We start from the raw sequence: 25,448 nt of genomic DNA on the forward strand, positions 1-25,448 counted from the left end.
ACAGGTCCTGCTACCAGCAGATATCCCCAAATTGCTATGCTGTAAACCAGAAGGAATTATTCAGAAATCAGAGACAGGTCAACATGGAAAGCTGGAAAATGACATTTCTAGAACCCACCAACTTGGACCCTCAAATACAGTTTTACTGTTTTGTCAGTAGGGCATTAAAATATATAAACATAATTATTGCTCTGACCTCTAAGACAAGAAGAAATATATGCCAAATTAGAACAAACTAATGGTCCGCTTAGCCCCAAAAGACTTTCCCAACCTTGACTAATGGGCAATCCAAACACTCAGCCAGCCAGTTAACACTGGTTCTCCATGGTCACATTCACTCCAAGACCCAGTGACTGTAAGAGAAATAGCTGCTGTGGTAAAGTATTAAACTCAACTCTCTTGCTACCAGCTCCTTTTTCCACCTTAAAAGGATCCTATATTCACAATTCCAAAAGGTGGAAGCAACCCAAGTGTCTATCAGGAGATGAATGGATAAACAAAATGTGGTATATACATACAATGGAATATTATTTAGCCATAAAAAGGAATGAAATTCTGATATATGCTACAACATGAGTGAACCCTGAAGACAACATGTTGAGTGAAATAAGCCAGATGCAAATTTCAAATACTGTATGATCTCACATATGAAATAACTAGAACATCCAAATTAAGAGTCAGAAATTAGAACACAGGTTACCAGGGGCAGGGAATGGGTACAGAGTTTCTGTTTGGGGTGATAGAAACGTTTTAGTAATGGATGGTGTTAATGGTAGCATGGCGTTGTGAATGTAATTAACACCACTGAATTCTATACTTGAAAGTGGTTATTATGGGAAAATTTATGTTGTATACATGTTGTCATAGTAAACATTTTTTAAAAACACATAGAACTCTACAACACAAAGAATGAACTCTAATGTAAACTATGGACGTTAGTGAATAATATAATTATAATAATATTGGTTCATCAATTGTAACAAATGAACCACACAAATACCCCAAAAAGGATCCTATGCATGCCACGCTGTTCTTCATGAACTAAACAGAGACCATTTAATTTATTAACAAGAGCAGTAAGGGAAAAGGAGTTAACAGTCCAAAATGAAAACTGAACAGAACAAAACAACTACCATTAATAGAATCACAGGGGGAAAAAAATCAAGACCATAGAAAATCAAGTCATTGAAACAATAAATATAAGACACGTATCTAGAATGCTGATTCAGCTTAAACAAACAAAAAATTAAGAACTGCCATAAAAATAGACGGTGCAGAACTAACATATGAATAGGTACGCCCAAAGACAGAATTAATCAGAAACAATTATTAAAAGCATAATGGAGAATTTCCTAGCACTAAAATAAGCAAATAAAAAAAACATTATATATCTAGACTCTCCACTTTACAGGCAAATTACAAGGTTAGTATCAACCTTCACATGTAAATTGGGAGACTGTTTAAACTTCTACATGTTTCAAATCTCAAAAAAGTAAAAAATCAAGCCATGTAATGAAGCTAAAATCAGGCTAGCTTCAGATTTTGTTTCTTAGTAATTGTAAGCACAAGAAAACGGAGTCATGTACATTTTCAAGAAAAATGAAATATTGTTCATCATAATAGAATAAAAAGTCCAGAAATAGAACTGTACATAATTTAATACTTGATGAAGTAAACATCAATTGCTAACAGGTAATAAAAGGATTGTTTTAAATAATATCAAAATAATTTAGAAATAACATGAGAATTAAAGATAGATTCTTAAAAGAAAATTAATCATAGAAAAGATAACAGAATATAAAAGGGCCTATTTTAGAAAATTTCAGAGAAACTAAAACTACCTATGCTCTGAACTGACAGAAAGAATCACAAACAAAAAAATTAACATTTAAATTCCATAAAATTCAGAACTTCTGACCAGTGAAAAAAACATAAAATGGAAAATCAAGGAAAAGTATTTGTAGCAGGTATGACAGAAGGTCAATGTTTATATTATAAAAGTTAATGAAAGTCAACATCACAACCTCAGAAGATAGACAAAAGGAATCAACAGATTATTTGCATAAGAAAATAAAACTGGTAAACAAATATGTGGAAAATGTTTAACCTCTCTAGCAATAAAAGTAATAAATGTTTAAGCTGGAATAAACCTAAATAAATTATGGACATTATGTAGCCATTGAAAATGGTAATTAAGACGACTATATATATATATATATATATATGTAACACTCTTTTAATAAGAGAACTACCTTTTTGTTTTGAGTCACAAAATGGAATTTTTAGTTTCATGTCCGAGATTTCTTCTGTATATCTTTTTTAACATCCTACATTTCCCTTGTGTTTTTAACTCATGTACATGTGCTTTTTGTACAATTTTTAAAAGTTAATAAATCCAACATATAAAAGACAACATAATTTGAAACTCTGAATTTGTGATCGTAACTACCTGAAAATATGTACACATACAGTATTTCCTTTTTTATCCCTTTTTTCTTTTATTATAAAATTCATGATTAAAAATCATATTAGTAGTTAAATATATGCTTTATATTAATGTTTATGTGTGTATTTACACATAAACATAACATAACTTAAATATACAGAAGGGCATTAAATAAAAAGGAAAAAAAAAAATGTGTCTTCTCACACCCTCACCTCCATTTCACTCCTAAGAGGTATCTGGTTTCTGGGTTTCCTTTCAGACAAAAGCTTAAGTCTGAAGTAAAAAAAAAATCAGGGCTATTAACCTTTAGGACTTTGAAAGTGCCCAGAAAAATAAAAGTTTATTTATCAATGCCTCTTCATCTTCTTTCTAAATCTTTTACCAAAGGACTAGAATAAAGAATACATTTATTTAGTGCCTACTGTATTTCAGACATTTAACCCTCACAGGAACTCGGCAAGATACAGCAACTCGGCAAGATACTATCCCCATTCTGTAAGGTGCAAATTTAGGCTCACTCCCCATGGTTAAGCAACTGGCAAAGCCAGAATCAGAACTCACACAGGCCAAAACTTACAGTCTTCATTCTTCTCACTTCACTGGCATTCAAGATTTTTAAAGATGTTTTATTCAGAATTTTTTAATTTCTGTTTTACTTAAGTATTTTGAGAGTATTGATTCATCTGACTTTTCTTAGTAATAACAAAAAAAGTTCTAGTAACTGACTGCCTCATAAGCCAGACTACTCTCCACATTTCTTACTTCATTGTAAATTTTGCTACACTGTAACGTAAAAAGATTTTGGTAGCCACACTTGGAACCTAATCTTCCCATTTATAACTTTGTTACCAGGTGAAAAAGCACTTAGTTTCAACCACTTTAACAAATGCACTTTGAAATGCAACCCACTTCTTAGGGAGGAGTGTACCCTGAACTGTCTTGACTAGGGTAAGTTTTAGAAAGGGAATGGAGGTTTCTGCCTGTGTCACCATTTTAAGAGGTTAAGAATAAATCCCACCTCATACTCCCCCTTAATAATTATGAATACAGGAATTCAACCAGCTCCTAGTCCCAACCTGCCATTAAGAAGCTACAGGCTGTGGGCCCTTGATCACACTGGGTCTCATGAGGGGGTTAAACTAGTTTTCTCATCTGTAAAAGGAGAGCTTGGGACAACCTCCTAAAATTGACCCCTCTTGATCTTTAAATGATGTTCTTTAGTTTAAGGATTCTAGAAGCTGGTAGGCAAACTGTTCTTCCTGGTCACCTGTGCAGATGTACAGTCTCCACTCAGTTAATTCACCTATCCATTTTATTTTCTTGCCTCTTCAATGTTTTAACTTTTGTCTGCATGACCATCATCACAGTGTGCTAGCCTGGATATATCCTGATGTTACTGGAATTCTCATCCCACTTAGGGGAGAGGAGAGCTGAAGAGCCCACCCCAGAAAACGTTGTGTGCCAATAAAGACACGTGCACAAAAGAGAATTTGTTCTCGAGAACTGATTTCCTTCCAAGATATTTTTCTGGAAGTGCCTCTCTTCAGTGCTAAGCTCTTTTTAACACCATGTGGTTTCTGACAGTCTCCGACCAGCCAAAGCCCTTAATTTCCCTTCGACAAGGGGTGTGCCCTGCCCTTGAGCTGGGGTATGGGCAATGAGAAAAAGAAGGGAGCCCACCACAGGCTCGAAATGGCATACCAGAAGCCTCAGAAAGAAGGAATCTTAACTCATCAAACTCAGAGTTTGCGGGAATTAACTTTCTTCCTGTACCTTTAACCTAACCAAATTTTCTTCCATTTCCAGTACTACTCATGAACTCTCCTCACCTGCAGGCTCCCCTGTTCTGCCCTGGCTGGACATTTCTTTTCAACTCAACTTTCTTCTGATCTTTCTCTCTATTACTTCCTTCTGCCCAAGCCCTAAGCACCATACCTCCCATATTTAAATCTCACTTCCTTCAGGTGAAAATGGTATTCATTTCTACTATACAACTACTCCTTAGCCAAAACAAATGTAAGGTTCAATCAGAACAGGCAAAGGGGCAAAAATTAATCCATAATTTAAGATGAAAACATCCTCTCTTTATAAAATCCTTGATCTACTGTGCAGCCCTTAGCAAAAAGCCTTGAATCCTTAGATGACATTTCATTAGAAAAATAATTTAAATTCCAGATTGAAACTATTCTCCAAACAGAAATTCCAAAGAGAAAAGGAGAATCTCTTTAGTTTCTACTTCCCAACAACTCCTAGGGCACACTTTTACCTAATCTCCCCTAAATTTTCCTACTTAGCCTTTTGAGGAAGCACCAACCCACATCCACCACACCCTCGTCTCTCTCCACACTCACTCATACTGTCTCCACACATTCACATTCACTCTCTACCCTCACAGCCTTCTCTCCTTTCTCTCCATATACTCTTCTCTTTTCCCAAGAAAACAGAGTACCCAGGATACACAATAGGGCCCCTGTACTAGGAAGTGGAGTTTTTACTAAGAGGAGTAGAAGTATTATAAATAGAACTAGAGAGGGGAACCTTTTCTCCCTTGGATCTCTCTTCCTCGCCTTGAAGCTGGTGTAAATCCCAGACTTTGGGACTCCTCCAGCTTGGGAGGGACGGGGGTTATGAAAGAAAGAGGACGGAGCCAACCCAAAAAGGCAATTTAGATCTTGTGCTAGAGGGGAAAGAAGAGGCCAAGAAGCACACAAGCTCACCAGGGTAAAAGACAGAACTGGAGCTGAAGCCCAAGCTGGTAATGAAGAGCATGTGATTTTCTGTGGTGCAATATGAATACTTTTTAGGGGGTGGCAGCAACCCATTAGGTGGCTGGTACAGCTCCCAGCCCTTTTTCCTTGGCATGTCATTTCCTAGGCTTCTTCTCTTAGTTCTCCTTGTTGTAAAATCTAAATAGGTGCTTCCAAAGTGGATTTTTCTAATCAAAGCTTTAAACAAAAACATCACATCTAGGTTTTATACCATTGCCTCCAAAAAATAAACCAAGCACATTTTCACAACACTAGGTCAATGGACAGAGTGTGCCAGGGCAAAATGCCACTATTATGCCCTTCCTTATAACTCAAAGCACAGAAAATAAAAACTATGACAAATGTCTCACTGCCTTAGTCACTTCCCTAAGTATATAAAAGCACCCAATTAAAAACCACCCCAAGAGTGTTCTTTTTCACTTTTATTTTTTATTCTTATTTTTATTCTTTTTGGTGTAAGGAAAATGTTCAAAACTTGATTGTGGTGATGAATGCACAACTATATAATAGTACTGTGAACAGCTGATTGTACACCATGGATGACTATATGGTATGTGAATATATCTCAATAAAACTGAATTAAAAACAAAACAAAAACCACTCCAAGAGATCATAGCCCCCTGGATGGGTTTTAAAGGAAATGTACTACTTTTCTTTAGGGAAAAAAAATCTGACAGAAAGAACATGCTCCAGAGTTGACACAAATGAAATGCCTTGCTAGTGTACCACCTGAGGAGGGAAATGTGACCAAGAGCATCATGCTATTCAGGCTATCATATCCCAGCATACGGCAGAATTCTAATCAGGTAAATGAACGTTTTAAATCCTGTTTTTCAAACACAGGGACCATCAGATCCACTAGAGGCATTTAAAAAATATAGGTGTCCATGCCCTCCAGCCCAGACCTACTAAATCAGAATCTCTGTGATAAGGCCCAGATACCAGTATTTTTCTTTAAAGTTCCTCAGGTAATTCGAATGCAAACCTAGTCAAGAACCATGTATAAGTTCTTAGAGGCAAAAAGTAGCTTAGAGGTTACTAGGAGAGGGGAGAGGGGAGGAATTGTTGCTTGGTAGCTACAGAGTATTTGTAAATTTTCAAATAAAATTTATCTGAAAAGAAGAAAAGGGAAGGGAAGGACGGAGAAAGGGAGGGAGAGAAGGACAGAAAAACAGAAAGAAAGCTATAGTATAAAATAAACTATTCTTCAATCACAAAAATGACAGAACAAGAAAACTTGAGCCTCAAATTCCTCATTGAAATGAAATGGCTGAACTAGATTACTGGTGGCATTGGGAAAAGGGAGGTGTTAGTCAAGACACCTTCTATAAAAAGGGAATTTTACTGTGAAGGCCAAATATTAAAGCAAAAGCAGAACTAGAACTGCTTTGGACTGACGGAAAAAAGGTGTCGGTGCTCTTCTGTCCCATTCCTGGGTTGCCCCCACAGAGCCTCCAAGGCTCCACAGAACGTAAGATAATCCCTCAGACCAGAAGCAGCTTTCAATTCTTTGACATTTCAGAGCTAAATACCCGCAATTTAAGTGGCAGAGGAGCCTATAAACTTTGTATGAGAAAACAACCCCTTTTCTAGTGACATACTCACCTCCTGCTGGCTGACTTCTAAACCATCACTAATTTGCCCCTCCCATCCCCAGTCTCCTGGAAGAATGGATTTTAAGTTCAGAGAAGTCTGGGTTCAAGAAGACACACCAAATTCATGTTGGTGGTTGCCCCAAGCAAGGGAAGAAGGAAAATGGGACCAGGGAGGGTTATAAATCAGACTCTTACTGTCTATGTTTATTTCTTTTTAGAGGAAAGGGAAAGATTTGAAGGGTTAACATTTGTTAGTTCTGGGCAGTGGATACATGAATGTTTGTTTTATTGTTTCCTGGACTTTCCTGCAGTCTTTGAAAGTTCTCAGAATTAAGAAGAAAAGAAATGCTCTTGTTTATTAGCATCCTTGATTTTTATTAAATTTTGATTGAAAAATTTGATTATCCCTCTCTAGTCTTTTCCATCAAAGTTCTGACTTACAGCATATACGATCTGTAATTACATCTATCTACCCTGGAACCTTGCAAACAAACAAAAACACCAGAACAAAAGAAATGGATCTTTAACAGTGAAGTAAATCCATACTCTGAGAATAAGACCACATGATCCTGGAGTATCTGGAAAAGGAAAACAGCAGCTGTAATGTTTACTTCACAAAGAATGCAGAGTATGCTGCCTTTAGTTAACTGTCTTTGAATACTGACAAATGGATGAACCTATATGCACAGCACTACACATCTAAGCCTCCCAAACCACATACCCACTCCACAAGCCATGGGAAGAGATGAACCAATTCATATATAAATTAAAACCAGTGAAAAATCAGTGAAACATTAAGGTGAAGAACTTCATATCCTAAAAATGCTATTTCTTTCCCACAGCTGATAGTGTCCAAAACATGCACCATAAATATTAAACTGAACAGCAAAAATCTAAAAATTCCTCAGTATACATAAATGTCCACCACAGTGTTTCACAAGCTGCCATCAAGGCTGCTTGCTCCCATGAATAAATACCCTGCCTATATTTATTCCCTTAGCTATCAGTCTTCCTCATCACACCTTCAACATACTCAAAGAGATCTTTATCTGTGTCCATATCATATCAGTTTCCTTCTCCCAATCTTCTCTCCAGCCAGCCAATCCTTACCTCTTTGCTTCTTCCAAATGGCAAAGGTACTCATAAGCCACATTCTGACGTCTCCTTTCATCCATCTCCTCTGCAGTAAGCCTCTCATTATCCAGGACAGCTAAAACACAAAAGAAAGAACGTAAACACAGGGATCTGTAACCTTCCTGAGCGATAAAAGAATGCCAAAGCATCAAATTCCTGTGAGTCACCTAGAGGGTGAGGGTAACCACATGATGTGTACTACACTGACTTTCCTAAAACAAGAATTTTGGGGTTTCAGCTATACTAATCTTATACTTTCTTCTAAGTTTCAATAATATGAACACCTACTAAATTTTAATTGACCTTGAAATATACTGGTTCTTGAGACTTGGGCCTAAATTTGTCCTTGTCTATCTGCCAGAACTCTTTCTAAATAGAGATCTGACCATGTTGTTCCCCTATTTTACTAACAACCAATACCAGCAGTTATTGAGAACTAAGTGGCAGTAATTGTACTAAGCATTTTACGTGCATTCTCTCACTGATGTCCACGATTATCATTCCCACTTTACAGATGAGAAAAGTGAGCCTGGGTGAGCTCAGCCCCACAGCTAATTAATGATGGGGTCCAGATTCAAACCCAGGCAGTCTGCCTCCAAAGCCTGTGAGCTTAATTTTGAAGCAATCTGCCTCTTTCATGGGCATCCAGAACATCCTAACCCCTTGGCATGGCATTCAAGGTCTTTCCCAATCTAGCCCCAACAACTTTTGGAAACTTGTCTTCTTCTCCCTGCCCTTCCTCTTACCACTGTGCACTCCACACCACTCTGTCCCCTACATGCACAATGTCCTTCTACTCTTCAATATCTTAGTTCACACTCTTCCCTATTCATGTCCTGTCTCGTGTGCCACCTTACCCTGTCAAACTTCTTTACACATCATCCTTCCAGGCTCTGTTCAAATGTCACCACCTGTGTCACATTGCCTTCTCCAGTCCCCTCTTCCTCAGCCATTGTTTATGATTAATTAGATCACACATCCTTTATCTGTATCACACCTTATTATCATTAGGTTGTGCACCTATCTGATTAAAAAAACTCTTTGAAGGCAGGACCTGATCTTGCCCATATTCAATTTCCCAGACGTGGAACAATTCCTCACACATAACTGTTGAAACATATAATTATCTTAAAAACAGAACATTATTCCCAAATAGAAAATAAAAGTGAAAACCACAAGAGACTCCAAAGGACCACCCTCTGGCCAGGTAACTACCCCGCCTGCAATCTAATAAAATCCCAGGGACGCGCACAGAAAAGAAGGTTCAGAAAATGAGGAAGTCGGAGGGTTGCTTTTTTTTTTTTTTTACTTTTGAAATCCTGGCGAGGGAACTAAGCCCTAGAAAGCTGAAGTGACTGACCCAAGGCCGCACCTCACAGCTAGGCTGGGGCCGGACAGGTCTGGGTCCCCGAGTCTAGTGCAGACAGCGCTCGGGTAACGCATCCCTCGGGGAAGCACCTTCCCACCAAGCCGAACCTGAGTCCCCGACTCCGGTCCCGGAGACACGCCCTGCACAGTCCTCCTGCCACCTCACCCTAGGCCGTCTCCCCCAATCTCAGTTGAGCTGGGCGGCGGGAGGCGCTGGGTGGGGCCCCTGGGGCCGCAGCGCCGGGGCAAGGGAAGGGAGGCCTCCCGGGTCCGCCGGCCGCCTCGGAGCGGGAACAGGGCGCGGGCCGGGACCTCGCCGCCCTCCACCCCTGCTTCCCGCGGCCCCGCCGGGCGGCTCTTCCGGGTCCGCGCGGCCCGCAGCCTCCCTGCCCCACCCGCCCGGCCGGGCCCCCGGGAAACTGCGCCTCGGAGGCAGCGAACCTGGCCCCGAAGCCCCCGCGCCGCGAAGCCCCACACTCACAGCCATAGTGTGGCCGGGCCACGCCCGGGCCGTCAACCTCGTCCGCGACGGACATGGCGGCCGAGCCGGGTCTCTGCTGAGGAAGCGGTGAGACCTAAGAGGCGCCGGCGGCGGGGGCTGCAGCTCCTGCCAACTGCGCGGGCTGCCGCCGCCCGCAGGCCCCGCCCGGAAGGCCCCACCCTAGCAGCCCCGCCCTGCCGCTCCGATGGGAGCGGACGCAAAGAGGCGGGCCCGATCCGCCAGGCCCCGCCCCCATCCCCGGCCCCTTGTTCCGGTCGCATCCCACCGCCCGCACCTCCCCGAGCAGGCGGAAGGAAGGAGGCGGAGCCCGCCAGGCTTGCACCAGGCTCGGGTCCGCTCCGCCTGGACGCCCTGCCCCGGCCTTGGAGCCCCGCCAGCCCGAGCCGCCGCCCCATCCGCGATTCCAACAAAAGGGCCGCCGGTGGCGGCGGTTTGAAATCAAATCGTGAGCCACCTCCCTTTCCCTGCCTGCAGAGCCAAGCTCCTCTGCATCTGTAATTTTTTTTCACGAGGAAAAAAAGGGAGAGGGAGGTATTTATTATAAATATATACATGGGCTGGAATTGAAAAAAAACAGGACTGACGGAAGCTTGAAAGGATGGCTCTATCCCTCTGGGCATCTCTGCCTCTCTGTAGATCTGTTCCACCCTCCTCTCTGTGACAACCAGCCTCCTCCGTTCTACTTTTTCCTAAATATTTCCTGCTCCTCCACAACTCTGGCTTCCACTTGGCTTACCTTGGCCTCAAGGCCATGGTATCCTTACACCATTAGCTCCACTGAGGATCATCTCGATTTCCCAATTCTATATTCCACAGAGTGGCAATACGATTGGCCCAGCTCATCTTTCTACCCCATAGTTATGTGTCTGACCACCCATTGATGAGCTGTCCTTGGTTCAGAAGCTGATCTTTTGGTTCAATCCACTGTGGTCAGAAGATACGGCCAACTAAGGAATAAAATCTATGGACTCGACATTTTTGCCTTCAATGGGAGGGTCGGTAGGCAGACAATAATCAGTATTTCTAATACGATGGTTAAGTGAAAACAAATGAACCAATAAATATATTATGACACCATTTTTGCTTGAAGAAATAGATGCATATGAATTTTAAAAAGCCTTGAATCATATACACCAAAATGTTTACAGTGATTTCTCCAAATAGCAGAATTCCAAGTACAGTGGAATTATATAGGAGTTTCTTGTTTGTTTGCTTCTCTGTGTTTACCAAGTTTTCTATGAGTTATTAGAGGTAACTTAATTATATGATTTATGATAAATCAGCACATATAAATATGAATAAAATTAAATATTAAATAAGTAAATGGTGAAATAATGGACCTCAAGGAGCTTAAATGCTAGTAGGAGTAAAACAATTAACATCATAACTTGAGATAAGCACCATAAAGAGGTTTCCCTTTAACCTGGAATACCTTATAGACTTTAACCTACCTGGAAGAAACTCTCAACTCTCCAGACTCAAATGTCAACTCCTCCCCCAAGCAAAATTAATCATTTCCACATTTGTTTTCCCATAGCACTTTAAAAACCATGTCTTCAAAAATAAGTCCAAAAAAAAAAAAGTCCCAAGTTTTTTCACATTTTAATGCTTCTGAACTCAAAATATGACTTACTAAAAGAAACTAGCCAGATACCAGGTACAGAAATAGATTGTAACATAATTGTCATTGCTTGCACAAATTAGTGGACTTAACTAATTTCCCAGAAAAGGTCAGAGAAATTTCAGACCTGGAATTGATGACAGGATTCACACTTCAGGAATGGACTAATTAGTGGGACTCTTCAAAAAAGCTTGGCTCCAACTTTGATTTACAGAAGAGGCTGGTAAGTTATCCCAGGGAAAAATGTGTGCTATTGTCAAACAAGTATTTTTTTAAAAAACATATACATCTGACGGGTTATTTCTTAATGGTCCCAATAGCTGTTTTTATTTGCTGGTGCACCCTTCAAACAAAGGTGTCTTCAATTCCAAGTGTAGACTCTTTTTTTGGTTTTGGTTTTGTTGTTGTTGTTGTTGTTGTTGTTGTTTTAAACATTTTTTATTGTGAAATATAACATATATAAAGAAAAGTGATAACTGTCAAAGTACTATTTAACAAGGAGTTATAGAGCCAATTTCAAAGAATGGGTTACAGTTCCACCATTTCAGTTATTTCTTTCTGGCTGTTCTAATACCCTAGAGAGATATATATAAATATTTAGTATTTGTAATCTTTTATTAAATCTTATCTTGTCTGATGCTAGTCCCCCTTATTGTTTATCACTGTTTTAATCTTCAGGGTTATCTGGGCAGTGACCACCCTAACTTGTTATGGTGAAGGGGACACATATGGTTGATGTTCTTGAAGAGGCTATTGCCTCTGGGTTTTGGGAGTTATCTGGCATAGGAACACTCTGGAGGATTTAAGTTTCTGAGAAATAAACTTAGTGAATGAAACTTTTATAGAGTCTCAGGTAGGGACCTGGATATTCTTTAGGATTGTTGGGACCAAGCATAGAATCTTATATGGCACTATTAAAGTATTAATCAAGTATTAATTAATTAAAGTTGGCCCATTGAATTATTTACCTGTCCATATTCCCAGACAGATCATTAACTCCTCAAAGACAGAAATTTAAGTAAAAAAAAAAAAAAAAAAAAATGATTAGTTAACAAATATAGGGTCCTTACTGTTGGAATTTTAGGATTTGATTTTTGTATAATTTATACAGAAATTTCCCAGAAGTATGGATTCCCTGAAAGAGAGAGTAACACTTTTGACTGATTTGGTCTCATGTTTTGTATAAGAATATTTGGGCTTTGGATGCCAGTTTCTTTTGAAGAGACTGGGATATCTGAGGCTATAGTTTCTGAACACCCTTAAAGATCAAGGGTCAAGGACGCTAAGGGCAAACTATGCTCTGGAAGACAGATTTCTAAGATGGCCACCCAAGAGTCCCAGCCCTGGGTATTCAATCAAATATGAATCTAGGACTGCTTTGAAGGGATTTTGCAGATGTAATTAAGATTACTAATAGATTTTTTTTCTTTTTTTTCCAAGCCAAGCTGTATCCAGCTTTATTAAAGATACTTTTCATAAACAATCATGGTATTTAAGGCAGGACATGGCAGACGATCGTTAACAGTATACAACAACTTTCAAACTCCCTTCTTCAATGGACTACCAAACTCAGAAAGCCACTATATAAAACCCAATGAAGTCTTCATTTGATGCTCTGAACAAGGAAAGTTTAGAGTGAGGATTGACATTTCACATTTAGCATGTTTGACGTTTCACGAGCCGACCCTGACTTTCAGGAAATGAAATGAAAACGGTAGAATTATAACGGTTGAAGATTCACAACCTAAACAAGGACTCACTGCTCTTTTGCAGGATGCCATCTCAGGTGCATCACTGGAAGGTCCAGAGTGCCTGACATTCTGGTAACCAATTCTTTTGGGCCTGGCTCCAACAGGTTTAAAGGATTCAGTCTATGCTGAAGGCTGAGAGGGGGAAGAGGACATGAGGACATAAAAATGAATTTGTTTTTCCATACCAGAAGGCATTTGTGCATTGGTGGCTAATGTGTGTCAACATCAGGGAGTCCCTTCTCCTGGGGGTAAAGACAAAGTCTCTCAAAACTAGAGGAGAAAGACCAAGGGAGGAGGTGTTTATTTGGTGCAGGATCTATATTTTCTGTAGCACACCAGATTATTAATTTATACAATCAGTTGTTTGAACACAATAGGTGCACGGAGCTTTGAATGGGAAGTGGGATTTGGTGGTTTGCACAGGCTGGGGTGAAATCCTGATACATCCCAGAGTGATAGGGGCAGAGACTAGTGTTTTTTGTGGGCCCCCCCCAAGAACCTGGGGAGAAATGCAGAAATGTTTGGACTTCCTCACCTGAGTTATTGCTGATTTTCTCAGCAACATTGAGGACTGCCAATTTAGTGGGCAGAGCCCTCGATCTAGGGGCTTTGCCTATGAGGCTTTTTGCTCCAAAGGAGAGATTAAGCCTACTTATAATTGTGCCCAGGAGTCTCCCCCAGAGAACATCTTTGTTGCTCAGATGTGCCCTGCCCCTCTCTCTAAGCCCACTTGGCAGGTGAACTCACTACTCTTCCCCCTACGTGGGACATGACTCTCAGGGATATGAATCCCCCTCACGATGTGGAAAATGACTCCTGGAGTTGAGCCTGGACCCAGCACTGTGGGATTAAGAAAATCTTTTTGACCAAAGGGGGAAGAGAGACGAAACAAAATATGATTTCAGTGGCTGAGAGATTTCAAATGGAGTCAAGATGTCACTCTGGAGGGTATTCTTATGTGCTATATAGATATCACCTTTTAGTCTTTGGTGTGTTAGAATGGCTAAAGGGAAACAACTAAAGCTGTCAACTGCAACCCAGTGACCTTGATTCTTGAAGATGATTGTATAACTATGTAGCTTGCACAGTGTGACTGTGTGATTGCGAAAAACTGATGGTTCATACTCCCTTTATCCAGTGTATGGACAGATGAGTGGAAAAATGGAGACAAAAATTAGATGAAGAATAGGTTGGGATGGAAAGTTTTGGGTATTCTTTTATGCTTTTGTTTTTATTTTGGAGTAAGGAAAAGGTTCAAAAATTGATTCTGGTGATGAACGTACAACTATATGATGGTGCTGTGAATAATTCATTGTACACTGTGGATGTGTGGTGTGTGAATATATCTCAATAAAACTGTATTAAAAAAAAAACAACTAGAGGGGAAAAGTGTTTTCTCCCATATCAATCCAGTTTCGGAGACATTCTATTAGTGACATTTGCCCCTTCCCCAAAAAATAACAATGAAGTGTTCTGTGTGCTAAAAAACAAAGCTTTAAAAAAAAAAGTAAAACAAAATTCTGCATGTTAATAAAACTTGATAAAAAATAGTATTTCGAACTGTACAGTCACCAGAAGTACAGTTATCAAAAATACACACGCTTCACTTGGCATCTCCAGTACCTTCAGCTTTCTGTGCCTGGTCTGTTTTGGCATCTCCATTTCCTGTAAAGTTATTTCCGTCCTTGCCAGTATCAGCTTTCTCCCTTTTCCCTTTGGGTACTTTCTCTCCCTTCTTTGCAGGGGCCTTTTTAAACTTGGGTTCTGGCTTTGGAGGAGCAGGTTTAGCAGATAACCTTGCAAATCTTCTCTGTGGTTCATCTTGTACCTTGGCTTCATCTCTATAGTATCCCCTTCAGCCTTTGTCTTGGGCATGGTGGTGGCCGCGGTGGGACATAGGCACTGGACCTGAGGGTGCGGCGGCACACTGGCTTTTGGTCAGTCCAGGGGTCATTCTCGCCTCTTCACACTGCTCCAATAAGTTAATTTTTAAGTTGGGAGATTCTCCTGGTAGATCTAAGGTAATCACAGAAGCCCTTTCAAAGCATACGGTTTCCTCTGGCAGGTAGCAGAAGGGGAAATCAGAGAAATTGAAGTGCAAGAAAAATTTGATGAGCCGTTGCTGGTTTTGAAGATGGAGGGAGAGGAAGGCATGTGGAAAGGACCTTAGAGCAACTCTTGGCTTACAGCCAGCAAGGTAACAGAGTCCACAGACCTACAACTGCAAGGAACTTGATTCTGCCAACAATTTGAAGGAGCTTGAATGATTCTTCCCCAGAGCTTCAAGCCAAGAGCTCAGTCCAGTGGACATTTTTATTTGTACCTTGTGAGCCCATGAACAAAGAATCCAGTCAAGCTTGTCCAGACATCAATAGAAAACTAAAACAGATGCCCAAGGACATTCAGGTATGTGAAGAGGGGTGGGAACACCAGTAGTGTTCCCATATATGCCGATGATACAATTCTGTATAAAAAGAACTATGAGTTAGCTGAGCATCCTGCTCCTCTCTGACATGACTGGCTTAATAGTCAATGAGCCTTTTGAGCAGATGTAGCCAATAACAAATTGGATACTCCATTTAATCTATGTAATCTCTCACCTCATTTTTTTACTTATAGTCTGAACACCTTGGTTAAACTAAGTCTGGATACAGAAAGAAGAGGACGACATATGGCAAGTTAAAGAATACCATCAAGAGGGTCTCAACATGTTAAGTACCAATTTTCATCTTTGTTAAAAATTAAGTGTTATCTGTTCACTGCTTAACTCTCCTTTTCTTCCTCATTTGAAGAAAACCTATTTTGCTTTGTATTTCAGGCATTCAGATATTCTGGATCTTGTGTCTGAGCAGAGCACCTACCAGGTATTCCTACTTTAGACACTTCTTCAACCACTTGATTATTCAGAAAGGAGCAAAAGCTTTAACTACCTGTTTATAATTGCAGCCATTATTGACTGCTTACCATATTACAGACTGTGCCAAGTGATTTTTATACATTGTCTCCTTTAATCCTCACAATAACCCTATGAGGAAGATATAATTATCCCCATTTTTAAAATAAGGAAAAAGGCACAGAGAGGTTAGGTATTTTACTGGAGGTCATAAGATACAGAGCTAGGAATCAAGCCTAGATCTTTCTGATTCTAAAATCTCTGATAAATCACCATGAAACACTGCCTCCCAGTTACAGACAGCATCCCACACATGCCTAAGTGCTTCTGTAAACACTTCAACAAACATTTATGCACATTCATGGCCTGGTCTGAGGACAACTTACAACAACGTAGACCTGGAAGTCATGGGAGGAACCTAGAAAGTCAGCCCAGAATGGAGTTGGGGCATTGGTTTCCAGGTTGGGATTAGAATACACCACAGGAGACTACTGGAGTCTCAAGACCAAAGACAAAGAACCAATCTAAGGACCCTTCAGAGTCATAAGCTTAGGGGGTGGCAAGACCACAGTATGGGAAAAAGAGAGGTAGATGGTACAAGGAATACCAGATTCATTCACAGGACTGGATCCTGAGACAAGCGTCCATGGGCATTTTCCCCCATATCATGCCTCTTGTAACAAATGGGTTACAAGTAACAATAGCTAACTTGTAATGAATGCCCACCCAGCCCTTTCTAAGTGTTTGATATGCATCCTTCATTTGACCTTCACAAAAACCTTGTGATATAGGAATTACTAGAATTCTCCAATTTAAGAATGAAGAAACTGACACTCAAAAAGGTTAACTAACTTTCCAAAGATTACACAACTAGTTAATGGCATAGCCAGGATTCAAACTGCATTTGCCACAAAGCCCAGGTATGTGAATACTATTTTCCACTTGTGTGCCAACTCTAGTACATGGCTGCCTAAGAAGCTGGGTTGAAAGATTTGTGCAGCTACATCCACTAAAGAATGTGATGGACCTAGACATGACAAAAAACTCCTGAGGAGCTTTCAGACATCAAGACAGAAAACTGGGAGCACTGATAAGGGATGAGTTGATTTTGACCACATGATAGAAGAGTTTCCTAGAAAGGGTATTATTTGAGTTTTTTTTAATTGAATAAATTGTAGATACATGAAGTAGGGTTGAGTATATACTTTTATATTCTGTTTGTGATATGCCTCTGACTCTGAAGAGGTAGGCAGGGTTTGCTGGTATGTAGATTCAGGTTTCTTTCAGTTGAACCCAAGTCCCCTGGATAAAGAAATATATGTACTCTAAGTATGCTAATGACAGATTTCAAGCAAAAGCCTTGCTCAGTAATAAAAAGTAAGTTTCAGGATCCCTAGATTGTCTCATAAAGAATCTGATAGGCAACTAAAACAGGTGCTACTGATCTACAGTCCTGATCACAGAAAGAGAAGTCAAACATCTAGCTACAGATGCACTTCCCCTATGAACTTGCAGTTCCATACCTAGAGATGTATGTACCCAAAGAACTTCTACACATGTGCACAAGAGGTCATACAAAAATGTTCATAGCAGAACAGCAAAAACCAGAAATTAGAGCAGAGAAATGAAAGAAGTACAACTACATGTAACAGCCTGGATAAATCTCACAAACATAATATTGAGGGGGGAAAAGCAGGTTACAGAAGAGTAGCTACCTTGATACCTATTCAGCTACTCATAGAAAGCTTAAACAAGTTTATGCAAACCAATATTATGCCTTGCTTAAGGCTATACATATATAGTGAAAGCATAAATAAAAACATAGGAATGAGAAACATGAAATTCAGGAGACTGGACTATGGATTGAAGGAGAGGCTGTGATTGGGGAGAGATTCCCAGGAGACTTTAAATATATTGGTAAAATTTTATTTCTTTAGCTGCATGGTAGATGGAAGGTTGTTCTTTGCATTCCTTTTCATGTATCTTACATATTAAATAACAGTAATAATAAAAGAATGAATACTTGTTTAGTAGAAGGAATTGAGGCAAGGAGGCTTTCTAAAGAGAAAAAACTGTACCAAGTTGGGAGAAGGTAGGCTATGTTCAGAGAGCAAAGAGCTGTCACTCTATTTGGCAGAGTAAAGGGTATTTTTTGTCTTAATAGCAGCAACTTTTATTTGTACAACATTCTGCACTTGATAAAATACTTTCACATATATCGTCTCCATTCAATTATCAACTTGAAGGACAAATATTCCCATTTCATAGATGAACCAATCCTCAAAAAGTTAGGTGATATGTTTGTGAATATTTTTGATAGAGAAAAAGTTTTAAAAGATATACCACAAATGATAGTGGTTATCTCTGGAAGGTAGGATAATAGATGATTTGTTTGCTTAATTGTATTTTCTGATATTTCTACAACTGAACATGTATAACTTGTGAAGTAGAAAAGTAATAAAGTGGGGGTGGGGAGGCAAGGGAAGGGAGCAGAAGAAAAGTGGCTTCCTCAAAAATCAAATGGTAAAAAAAAAAAAAAATCAAATGGTCAAGTTTCATGATTCCCAATCTTATACTCTAAGTACACAATAGAAGAAATAAAAGAAAGAAACTAACATTGAAAAAATGTTCAATCTCACTGTTGAATAAAGAAATGCAAATTAAAACAATATGAAAGAATCTTTATTAAATTAGCCAAACTCTTTTTTTGAGGATGAGGATGTGATGAAACTGAAAATCGTTTATTGCTGGCAGCATTGTAAATTGGTACACTTCACTTAGAAAACGATTTGGCAGCAAGTAACAGAGAGCTATAAAATTGTTCCCACCCTTTGGAAATAATCTGAAATATGGAAACATTTTTCTAGGAGAAAAAAAGTTGTTCACAAGAGTTTTACTAATGTAACTGGGCATTCCCTGTTCAGGGGGCTGAGTTTGGCTTTTTATGGAAAGTTGGGCCTACAATCTTCTGGATATTTATTTGCATTAATTGGTATGTGTTTCGGTTTGCTAAAGATGCTGAAATGCAATATACCAGAAATGGACTGGCTTTTAACAATGGGGATTTATTAGCTTACAATTCTAACACCATGAAAATGTCCAAATTAAGGCATCAGCCAGAGGATACTTTCTCTGAAGAAAGGCTGCTGGCATCTGGGACACCTCTGTCACATGGGAAGACACATGGCTTGTGTCTGCTGGTCCCTCTCTCCCGGCTTTCGTCACTTTCAGCTTTTGGCTTCAGAGGCTCTTTCAGCTTCTGTAGGTCCTTGCTTTCTTCTCCGGGGGTTTTTTCTCTTGAAGCTCTCTATGTGTTTCTGAGCTCTCTGGGCTTTTTCTGTGTCCTCATAAAGGACTCCAGTAAAAGATAAAGTCCTTTATCTCTCATAAAGGACTCCAGTAAAAGGATTAAGATCCCCCCTTGAATGGGTGGGTCACATCTCAATTGAAATAACCTAACCAAAAAGTCCCACCTACAACAGGTATGCAGCCTCAGGAATGGGTTAAAAGAACATGGCCTGTTTTGGGGAACATAACAGCTTCAAGCCAACACGTTATGAATAAGGGGAGGGCTTAACTTTTGGCTGAAGAAAAAGTTAGAAAGTGTGCATGTGAGTGATTGAGAGAGATGGAGGGAATTGGCCTGGTGTGTGTTCTGGACCCAGACACTTGGACTGCCTTTTGTTGTTTGTTTTCTGTTCCTAGTATAACTTACCTTTATGAGATTTAAGTGGAAAATTCCATCTCAGGAAAAATGTTCTGTTTTTCTGTTTGCTTTTGTTGTGTTTCTTTTTTCTTGTGAAATATATTGTAAACAAGTATAAATAATGTATAATAATTTAAATAATTATAATAAAAGAAAACCTGTGTACTCTCCATCCAGCTTAAGAAGTAGAAACTTAGCATCCTACTCTCCCACTCCAGTTAACCACTATCCTGAATTTTGTATTAATAAATTTTCTGTTTTTCATTATAGTTTATATGTACGTGTTCTTATTCCTTAAACAATATATTGTTTAGTTTTGCCTATTTTTAACCTTTAATGTATTTTGAACCCTCCTATCTGTACTTTTGTCTTGCCTTTTGCACTTACACTGAATTTTTGAGGTTTAACCATGCTGTTGCATATAATTGTAGTTTGCTCATTTTCTCTAACATATAGTATTTCACTGTGTGAATTTATCAACTTGGCCAGAGGTGGGACCACCAAATCTGCATTTTGAACAAGCACCCAAAGTAAGACTGATGCTGGTGACCCTTGGCTCACACTTTGAAAAACATTGTCTTAGAGGATAAAGTCCCAGCTCCTACCTCTTCAGTCTCCCATCTCTCAGACCTCAACATTTTTATTCTCATTAGTCAAACTGCTTCTCTCCCCTTTTCCAAAAATATTTTCCCATCTTCCTTCACCTAGGTAATTCTTATTCTTCAGGTCTCCCCATTAAACTATAAGCTCCTCCAAGGCAAAGATTGTCCATCATTATCATTGTCATCATTGACATTTATGGAGCAATTATACAATGTACCAGGTACTGTACAAAGAGTTTTATAGATATATCAACTCATTGAATCCTCACCCAATCCCATGAAGAAGGTACTGGGATTATTCTCATTTTTCATTTAAGGAAATAGAGCGATCAAGTAACTTAATCACAAAGTCACACAGCTCTTAAATACTGAACTCTTTAACTTACTGTCTTATTTATCTTTGTACTTCCATGATCTAGTGTAGGACTTGGTTTATAGTGGCCACTCAATAAATGTTTGTTGAATTGAACTGAAAAAGAGTCAAGGAGACCAAATGGAAAACTGTCCTCTAGCTCAGATGGTGGCAGTGGAGATGGAAAAGAGGAGCTGGAGACAAGATTGGCATATCAGACTATTACAGAGCTGAACTCTAGAGAGTGAAATTGGGGGAAGAAATGAGGAAGGGACAAGACATTTCCATTTTTTTACTTTAGGCACTTCTGTGTTTTTGGAAATTTTTGAAACAAGCATGTGGTGCTTTTAAATAATAATAATAAAAAAGATACAGTGTAGAGGCAGACACTATGTGACTTGACACCAGTCAAATATAGGAAATGAGGGAGAAGAGAAATTCAAGCTGACCAGGGGGTCTCTGGCAAGAGTTTGTAGGAGAATGCTCAAGTCATTTGCAGAAAAAGAAATGGCAGGAAGGATCCTTTGAGAGGAGATGCCAATTATACTTTGGAGATTCTGGGTTTTGGAAGCAGCAGGCCAAAACCCCTTGGGAGTGCCCATCAAGCAGCAGGAGTTATATGTGTGAAATTCAGGAGAAAGTTTGGGCTAGACACATTCTGAGAGATGATGGCTGAAGTCATGAGATTAGTGTACAGAACAGGAAATTTTCGAAAGAAGAAAGGAAGAGGATCAAGGGCCAAAAAATGGGGTGGGGGGGTGGCAGTGAGGGGTGGAACTTACAAGGGGAAAGAGAAGAGCCAGGAAAGGTATTTGAAAAGGAGTAACCAAGAATGCAGGTGAGAACCATTTCACAACTGCTAAGGGAAAAGAGAACTTCAAGAAGCATATATGAGTGGCATCAAAAAGGAGAGTTGTTAAATGGGAAGATTAGTAAGAGGCCCTCAGATGTGAAAATTAAGATACCTTTGACAACCCAGTTGGGTTGGGGAATCCCTATTAACAGTTCTAGATAAATTGGCAAAATGTTAAAATTGTAGATCTGGGTATGGGGTAGAAGGGTAGTGTTGGAATTCTCTGTATGGATTTTTTGTTGTTTTTGCAACTATCCTAGAAGTTTGAAATTACTTCAAAATGAAAAGTTTAAGGGGAAAAATAAGTGCCTAGAAATGTTAGTCCTGACTGTCTACATCTTAGTGGAAGTGAAAAATGGGAACAATAGCTTGAAGGAGAAGTGGGATCTGGGAAGAATTCTTTTGAGGTAGAAAGGTGGTTTAATGATCTTGCCTTTGTTCTGGTGTTTCCCAGTGCCTGCTCCAGTGCTTGGTGATAACCATCATTAATTGGAGAATTACCATGTGCCAGGCACTGTGCTAGCTCTTTCCATGGATTGTCTTAATGCCTTCAGTTTTTCATTCTGTGATGACATACACATAGCTGCCAAATCAATCTTCCTCAAGGGCAGATCATGCTTCTCCTCTACTGAAAAACCATTAGCTTAGCGACTCCCCATTCCCCAAAGAGTAACATCTAAATTCCTCAGCTTGGTGACTAAGAGCCTTCTTGGTGTGGCCTTCACTCACCTGTCCAGCCTCCTCTCACACTGTTCTTTTCACGTACCCTAAATTCCAGTGCAATGAATTCCTTACCTGTGAGCATTTATTCATTAATTCATTCAGCAAACATTTGTGCCAGGCATTGTTCTAAGTGCTGGAGAAAGAACGATAAACAAGAAACATGGCTCCCTCCTGTCACAGAGTTTACCAAAAACAAATAAATAATCAAGAAATTATCAGGTATAAGGATTCTGATAAAAATGAAAGAGAATATGTAATAGAGGACTTTGGGGGGAGCAGGACTAATTGCAACAAGATAGGGAAAATCTCTCTAAGGTTTTAGGCTGAAACATGATTGAAAAATAGGAGCCTAAGCAAAGATATGGGCAAGGAACATTCTAGGCAGAGGGAACAGGTAGTACAAAGGATCTAAGGTGCACATAACTTTGTCATGACCCAAGATTAGAGAGAATACAAGTGGGAGGAGGCACAGTGAGTCAGAGGGAAGGTGACAGAAGAGGCTGGAGGGCAGTGGGGGTCAAATCACAAGGCCTTATGACCACGTTAAGGATTTGGGTCTTTGTCTTAAAAGCAATGGGACTGCTGGTTTTAAGCACAGAGGTGATATGATTAGATTTAGGATTTTTAAAAGATCCCTCTGGCCTCTGTGAGAAATTGGAGGAGGGCAAAAACAAAATCTGAGAGTCCAGTTAGGAGGCTGCTGCAGAAATTCAGGCAAGAGATTGTGGTTGTTTTGGACTGGGGTGGCAGTGGAGAAAAATAGTTTTGAGAGGAATCTGAAAGGTAAAATTGTAGGGCTTTAGGGCTTGGTGATGGCCTGGATGTTGGAATGAGAGAAAGAGAAGAGATATGGAACATGTGCAAGAAGCTAATGGTCCAGTCACAGGGTGGAAACAAAGAAAAAGATAAAGAAAGTCTGTTACCTCCATTCTCACCAACAGCATTTAAGTATCTCCTGATCATGGCTCTGTGTGTCGGGTGGAAGGAGGGGGTAAGGGTTGGGGACACAAAGCAAGTCTTACATTGCCCTGCAGGAGTTCACATCTTACAGGATAGACATGTCTGTAGCTGTACAACATGGAACACAAGGTGATAAGAAATGACTCAATTTATGTTACAAGCCAGTGTCCCATGTCTGCCCTATGTCTTTAAAATAATGTTAGGAGGTAGGGACAGGAGGGGCTGGAGCCTGGGGAGGTCTTAAATTTGGAGGTAATGTGCTGACTCTGGGGAGGGCTGAGGAGTGGGAGCAGGAGTCAGGCCATATTTACTCTAGAACAACACTTGGGTAGATAAAAAAAATGAAGATGGTATACTTTCATGTCACTATAAAAGGCTTGTAAAATCATTCCCAGCTAACAAAGACGTAGTTTCCTCTCCTGTCTCAGGCCAGGATAGTATTGGGAAATATTAATTGGCAAGTTAGAAATTCTATCCCTAAGGAATCATTCAAATATTTACTGAGTTCTTCAGCACACTGCTTCATGGGGAAACTATACAAACTAGAGGAGAGTAGAGGCAGAGAAAAGGAACGGAGTATATTAGAAAAATTATGAGCTTTATGCATTCAGAAAGTTCATGTCAGAAGAGTCTCACACTGGAAGGGCTTAGATAGAGATCTAGGTCAAAAGGCCAATATTTAGACAACAACATGAAAAACCCAAAGGAGTTCTAATCAACCAGTTGTGCTATTCCTATACAAACTGTATCGCAGGGAAACCAAATAATTGATGAAGGGGAGTTCTCTTTATAGAAGTATTCCAGCTATTAACTAAAGAAGGAATAATAAAATATCACCATTTGAAATCCAAAATGAGACAATGAATCATCAATGGCTGCTAACATCATAAGAAGAGGGATAACACTATGTAACTCCTGATGAAAATACATGAGATCACTATGGAGTATTCTTGCCAAGATATCTGAATTTGATCAGACTTACTGATCCAACCACCAGTAGAAGGAAAGCAAGGGATAAAGGAGCATGTTAAAAAATGCCACGGGATGGAATTAGCAAAATACAGACCATAGACACTACAGGACACAACAAGGTTTTTTCAACAAATAAGCTATAAGAATAGAGAGAGGGAGCAAGGAAGGGTGAAGGAGAGAGAGGGGGAAGAACTTTAGATCAAGACTTGGAAGGAACGTATCAACCAACTGTAATGTAGAGACCTTATTTGGATTCTGATGTGAACAAACTAAAAAGCAAACAAAAAAATTAGGGAAATGGTAACATTGACTGGAATATTTTTGTTAAGAAATCGCTGTTACTTTTTTAAGCATAATAATGATATTGTGGCTATGTTTAATAGGTGAAGTATGATCTTTTAAAGAAGGTTCTTAAACTTGAACATGGGTCATAATCACCTAGAGGGCTTATTAAAACATATGTTACTAGGCCCTGTCTCCAGAGTTTCTACTTCAGTAAGTCTGGGGTAGAGACTGAGAATTTGTATCTCTAACAAGTTTTCAGGTGATGCTGCTATTATTAATCTGGGCCCACATTTTAAGAACCCCTACATTGGATTAACCTCATTTTTTTTCTAGTCAATTACCCGATTACTGTCAACTAAAATAAAATGGCCACCTGCATGGGGCATTGCCAGGAGGGACCCCTTTCCAAGAATGGGTTTTCCAGAAGACAAAAACAATTGACTGGCAGGGGCATTCCAAGAAAATGGAACAACGGAAGGCACCCTACAGGACTGCACATATGCTACATCTGGTGATAAACCAGTTTCAGTCCAATAGAGACAGCTAATCAACATATATCTGCTCCCCTGTTTGTAAGACTCTCCTATGTAAAAGGAAACTTAACATCAGCCAATCAGAACATTTCCTCACTTGCTTCTGCATTTGCCCTAAATAAACGCCCCCTTTCCATCCCCTCACCCTTGCTCCTTTCCACATGTGGTTTGGATGCCACTCAATTCATGAATTGTAAACTGCTCAAATAAATTTCCATATATTATATCTTGCCTAAATTTCTCTTAACATTACTATACCAGTTTGAATGTATTGTGTCCCCCAAAACACAATGTTCTTTGATGCAATTTTGTGGGGGCACAAGTATTAGTGTTGATTAGATTGGAATCTTTAGATTGGGTTGTTTCCATGGAGATGTGACCCAC

At 39.7% G+C, this 25,448-nt stretch overlaps 1 protein-coding gene and 1 long non-coding RNA gene across 2 annotated transcripts in view; one reads left to right on the forward strand and one right to left on the reverse strand.

Annotated features, from left to right (window-relative positions):
* Positions 1 to 9,847, reverse strand: part of IQGAP1 (IQ motif containing GTPase activating protein 1) — a 111,794-nt gene extending 101,947 nt beyond the window's left edge. The window contains exons 1-2 of the mRNA XM_037833110.1: positions 9,793 to 9,847; positions 7,920 to 8,019 (exon numbers count right to left, since the gene is read on the reverse strand). Of these exons, the coding sequence (XP_037689038.1) occupies positions 7,920 to 8,019; positions 9,793 to 9,847 (155 nt within the window). The remainder of the gene's footprint in view (positions 1 to 7,919; positions 8,020 to 9,792) is intronic.
* A 1,316-nt stretch (positions 9,848 to 11,163) lies between these two features.
* On the forward strand, positions 11,164 to 15,896 carry LOC119533276. The gene is made up of 3 exons (XR_005216616.1): positions 11,164 to 11,657; positions 15,251 to 15,591; positions 15,805 to 15,896. It is a non-coding gene; the product is annotated as an uncharacterized LOC119533276 (long non-coding RNA).
* Positions 15,897 to 25,448: the final 9,552 nt, after the last annotated feature.

The sequence above is a fragment of the Choloepus didactylus genome, chromosome 4 (assembly GCF_015220235.1).
Source record: "Choloepus didactylus isolate mChoDid1 chromosome 4, mChoDid1.pri, whole genome shotgun sequence".
Classification (NCBI taxonomy): domain Eukaryota; kingdom Metazoa; phylum Chordata; class Mammalia; order Pilosa; family Megalonychidae; genus Choloepus; species Choloepus didactylus.